This window comes from Leptinotarsa decemlineata, unplaced genomic scaffold (genome assembly GCF_025532065.1).
Source record: "Leptinotarsa decemlineata unplaced genomic scaffold, Ldec_3_MD MMD2_P_RNA_scaffold_14, whole genome shotgun sequence".
NCBI lineage: Eukaryota > Metazoa > Arthropoda > Insecta > Coleoptera > Chrysomelidae > Leptinotarsa > Leptinotarsa decemlineata.
The window spans coordinates 8,966,413-8,972,006 of NW_027412528.1; the positions used below are offsets into that span (position 1 = coordinate 8,966,413).

Sequence of the window (5,594 nt, forward strand, 5' to 3'; positions counted from 1 at the left end):
CCATCTTATTGTTTTACGAGGGCAGCTATAGAGCTCAACATTTGATCACTTCTATCTATTCCTGACATGTGCCGGTTGTATGCATCAATTTCGCTAGGCTTAACTTTTTCAACGCCATAACGGTTTCTAACAGTAATTATATTTGGTTTATATGCTGTAGTTATAGCGAGTACATCCCTCTTGTCTTTCCATTTACTAACATATACACTGAGGTTGCTTTTTTTTCTCCATATATGTTCACCTCGACGGAGTTTTTTCTTTACTACGATGGCAGGAGTTCCTCGGCGGTTGGATCGCAAAGTACCAGTAGAATGAGTTTTAAATTTCAGAAGCTTGGACGATAAGGACACGCGCCTTCGTTAAGGAAAGGCCCTAATAATCTTAAAACAAGTTCTTCTGTTTTAGAATTTCCAGATTCAGGGTCGTTCGAACCCTTACCCTGGTAAATCTCTAAGTTCAAAATATACCCATCATGAGAGGTAAGTTCATAGAACTTGATTCCGTACTTGCTCTTTTTATTTTAATATACTGCCTAAACGTAAGCCGTCCTCTAAATAGCAACATAGATTCGTCTAACGATAAGGCTTCAGAAGGATAATTCACTGTTACTGTTTTTTATTACTAAATCTAACAGATTTCTTACTTTTCTTAGGCGGTCTTCACTTTTCTCGTCGCTCGTATTTATACTCAAACATCTAAGAATCTGCTCGAATCGACGTCCACTTAACACATGTAAAAAACTGGATGGTAATACAATGGATTATAGATAAATAATTGCCTGATTACTGGTGTTTTTATTTGTCCTTGAAGAAGACACAACCCAAAAAACGTTTTTAGTTCACTTTCAGTAATATGTTTGAATTCACGGAATCTGCTATTTCGAGTTTTGTGACGTTGTGATTTATTGAGTTTTCCCCATATTCATTCGTGCTAGTTAATATAAGATTCATAACTTCCTTATCCCATAGTTTTTCAAAAACTTCAATTGGCGAGAGATTTTGAATTCCATCAATTTTTATTCCCGTCTGACTACTATCAAAATCAAAATTCGGAATATCGGATGACTCATCTACCCAACCATAATCATCATTGTGTTTTTCTGTCGAACTCTGATTTTCCTGTTCGTTATTATCCGCGTTCTCTTCATTCGAACTGTCCTGCGTTTCGCCACCAGTTTCAGTTACGGGAGATATAACTCCATCATTATCGTCTTCACTTGAGCTCTCACTAAGATGTGACTCATCAGGCACATAATCTAAGTCACCATCAAATTCTCCATCGTCACTATAGGCATCATGGTCAGATTCGATATTACCATCATCGGATAATTCATCAAACCACCGTAACAACTTTTCTTCTTCTTGCTTATCCATTATATATGTGATCTGCAATAAGTAAGTATATGTACACCTTCATACCCAGCCATAAAAAAACAGCAATAAAAAGACCTTCCTCTCACCTGATAAACTTTTACGCGCCAAAACAAAACGTATTTGCTTTAGAAACAACCCAGATGCTCACTAATGAACGACTAAAATGCTACTACTCCAGTGTCTTCAGTTCAGACCAAACACCTCGAAACGACAGATCTAACGCCAACCCCACCACATATGATGAATGTATAGGGCTGAATTATAGCGTATGATCAGTGCTGCCGTTAAGGTACTATTGTACCGCATTATGTACTATTCCATGATTTTGATACGAAGATACTACCCGGATCAATATGTAGACTATTCGGTACTATTTACTATAATCCCAATTTTTTACATTTTCACGTTGACTTCCATCGAGTACAGTAAAAAATAACAACAATATGTGTGGCAACAATGCAATTTCTTGTTTCAAGTTCCAGATCAGCAAATACCGTACTTGTGTCAAAATCGCCAGCTATCATCATAACTCTGCATTATTTAATCCTGTGTTCTGTATTGTGCCTGTGAACTGTGGTTCTGTCATCTGTCAGTCAGTCAGCAGAACAGCAGTTTTAACTTCTAACCTCACACCTCACCTTTGAGAAATTGGTTTTATTGTTTTGTCAAAATAAATAGGAATATGGACAGGTAAAAATGAATTCTCGAATCTAGCTACTTGAAAACGTCTTTAGTATTGTTCATTCTATTGTGACAGAAACCTAATTAAAACAAAACATATTTCCAATCATGAAAGAGCAATTCGAAGAAGGAAAAAGACACCTTTTTATCAAATGTTCTGATTATGATCTTTCTCTTAAAGAACATTTCTTAGTTTCCAGCAAATTTTTTACTCCATATATTTTCCGAATTTAAATGGATAACATTATTACACGTTTGGCATTACTGGCATTTGGTTTGAAATGACTTATGCACATGTGCCATGCCTAGTCTTGCGCAGTACATTTTGGGTACTATTTTCTTGTAAATTTCGGTACTTTTTGAATTGACGTTGCGGCAGCACTGCGTATGATACGACACCTAAACCATATATCAAACTAATTCGACGTCTGCACAAGTCGTGGCTGAGAAAAGAGACTGAAAACGACGACGTCTGCAGACGTCGTAAAATGATAGTGCCACATCACGCTCCAGGACAACAACGTCTATACACGTCGCTGTCCGTCAACGTGTTAACCCTTTCGCAACGGGCCCCTTTTTACGTGATATCGCTCATATACGGGGATTTTCAGTGATCTCGCATTCGTGCGTTTCCCGTTCACAGTATCCCCGCATATTTGCGTTTCCCGTTATATAGGTAAGGTGCGCATTCATGCGCTCATCAAAAAAATGGAGAATCTCCGTTTTTTGGATGAGATATAAAATCAAAATCCAATATGGAACTTTTGGATGATATAAGAAATCATGAAGCTGTGAGAATTGTATTTTTATTTCAACTCACAAAACCAAATGTAACAAAGAACGATAATGACATAAACTAACCAAAGTCCATCTTCGTTGTAACGAATAATGAAAGAAACTTCTATTCTGTAAGGAATGGAACTGAAAATGTCTAGGAAATGAGATAAAAATCAAATTCAAGCCCAATAAACTTTTTTTGTATGATAACATTCGAAGCAAGGGATAGCACATAACGGAACATTACACAACTGGCACTGATATGTTGTTTCTCTTCTGACCTTTTTTTTACTACAAACAACACATCTCTTCCTCGTTTGCTTCTTTTTATCATCTTTAGGTAAATGTGACAAAAAATGCCTTCCAGTCAGTCTTAGAGGTGAGTCTTCATTTGCTGTTCTCCTACTTGAAGGTCGCGGAGTATCTACATGGAATCTGGCAAGGATCTGCTTTACTAATAAAAGCTGAAAATCTGCTATAGATATATTGTTACAGTTTTTCATCTTATAAACTGCATGTGCATTCAATAGCGACATGTCAAGAAGGTGAAAAAATACTTTTTTATACCACTTCACGCTTTTGCGTACAGATTCAATGGAACTTTGTAACATGTCAGCGCGATCTACTGCACCCATGTTCGCATTATAATCTATAATCACCTTCGGCTTTGAAATGTTTTCTTTTGTTTTATGATCTATTTTTTCTATAACATCCATATCAGATGTATGAAAGGTACTCAGCATATTTACCTCACGCTTGTCTTGCCATTTTAGAGCCAGAAGATTATTTGAGGTCTTGAATTCTATGTCACCTTTGTTCAGTTTTGTCTTCAACTGCGGCATGTTTTTTCTATTCTTCTTTACTGTGCCACATGCGTTTGTTTTTTGGGACCACAATAAATTATACAAATTCGGGCTGGTATACCAATTGTCTGTATAGAGTGTATGCCCAGCATTCATGTATTTTTCCATTAGAGTCAGTACGATGTTTCCTGATATCCCTACATCATCAGCTTCTTGCTTGATATCAGTTCCGGTACCACAATATATTATGAACTTCAATATATATCCTGTTTCACAGTCACAGAGAACAAAAAATTTCACGCCAAATCTATGCCTCTTTGAGGGTATATACTGCTTGAACGAAAGCCTTCCTTTGAACAGCATAAGGCTTTCATCTATGTAAACGTTCTCGAATGGATAAAATATATTCGTGAAAGAATTTTGGAGATGAGTTGAGACCATTCGAATTTTCCATAATTTATCTTCTTCGTTTCTTTCATCTGTATTGTCCACAAAATGCAAATTACGCAAAATCGATAGATAGCGATCTCTAGAAAAAATTTGTCCAAAAATCGGCGTTTCTAGCAATGCATCTTTCGACCAGTAATCCGTGATCTTCAACTTTTTCACTTGAGGCATAAGTAACGAAATAGCTAAGAAACAGTATGATTCCGCAACGGAGACATCCCTCCATTTTTTCACATGATTGGCTGCCTGCTCACCCCGATTTTGTCTATAGAATAAATTGATTTGTTCGGCGATTTTCGTCATGAGAGAGTCATCGAAAAATAACACGAAACAATCCACTGCTTCAATATCATTCACTTGGTTAGAACATCCGGATTGTTCGTTATTGAATGAATGTTTTTTCGGTATATAGTCATATTTTGTCTCCCAATGTATTGCCTCGGTATTATTCTTCTTGGTTTTTTTCGTCCTCGGTTCTTCTGAAAATAATCGAAAGCCCTATTTTTATCTAGCCGAAGTATTATATCAGATGAGATCAAAAATAAAAAAAATTTATAGAATGATTACCAGAAGTAGTTTCTGTGCAATCACCTTCGCTCGGCAAATTTACTGGTGGATTCGAGTGTTCTTCAGTATAATCATTACTTGCCAATTCATTTTCTGCTATGAGATGGTTTTCCTCTTCGAAAATCTGGCCTTCACTATCTGAGCCACTTTCTGGGTCAAAATTCAAATCTTCACCATCGTCTTCTTCCTCAGACTGCGCCCAGTACTCTTCAAGATCCGCGTCGGTTAGCAGTTTTGTATTTTTCCAGCTCATTTTATGAAAAGAATACGTATAATTGAAGAAAACTTGCACTTTTGGGATCACCGTCGACGCTCGAGTGAATATACTGTGATTATAGAAGTACATGCAGTCGATATAGCCTCGCGTAGACAAACATGATTCAACAAGTTCAATCTGTCTCGCTTTCGTGCGACTCCCGCTTCCAAATGCTATTTCACAGCTTTCGAAATTATGCGTCTCCCGCATATATGCCAGTCAGCGATATGCGCTTATTTGCGGCTCCCGTCACGAAAGGGTTAAGGAAATATTTTGTTTTCCTAAAAAAATTATTGATTCCACTATTGGTAGCAAACGAGAACGATTTTATAAAACTTGGCTATTTCTTTTTGAATCTAAGATATTTCTAATATCTTTTTTAGGATCACAGTAGGTCTCTATGAAATTTTTGGCAAATATTGTTGCGGTTTTATGATATACATGTTCGTTATGAGTAGTTAAATCTCCATCTTTACCTAAAAGTTTTGAATACTTCTGAAGCGGAACTGTCACAAGTTTTCTTAAAACTGTTGCATTATCTTTACCGCCAAATTTAACAAAACTAGCACAATATATACAAAAAATACCAATTTTAGGCAAGGCGCAAATTGAGACACGTATAGCACGTGTGAGGTGGCCTGACACGAGGGACACGACACGTGCGTGCCACACGTGCTGCGTGGGGATCCG

The 5,594-nt window shown here is 37.0% G+C and overlaps 1 protein-coding gene across 1 annotated transcript; it reads right to left on the reverse strand.

Moving 5' to 3' along the window:
- Nucleotides 1-609: 609 nt before the first annotated feature.
- On the reverse strand, nucleotides 610-1,620 carry LOC141483485 (uncharacterized). The gene is made up of 2 exons (XM_074178156.1): nucleotides 1,449-1,620; nucleotides 610-1,385 (listed from the first exon to the last, which is right to left on the reverse strand). Exon 2 carries the CDS (start codon nucleotides 1,371-1,373, stop codon nucleotides 834-836), a length of 540 nt encoding a protein of 179 aa, XP_074034257.1. The 5' UTR covers nucleotides 1,374-1,385; nucleotides 1,449-1,620; the 3' UTR covers nucleotides 610-833.
- Nucleotides 1,621-5,594: the final 3,974 nt, after the last annotated feature.

Bases quoted from the DNA above. Each gene is read 5' to 3' on its own strand.
- LOC141483485 (XM_074178156.1), bottom strand. From the start codon at position 1,373: ATGGATAAGCAAGAAGAAGAAAAGTTGTTACGGTGGTTTGATGAATTA.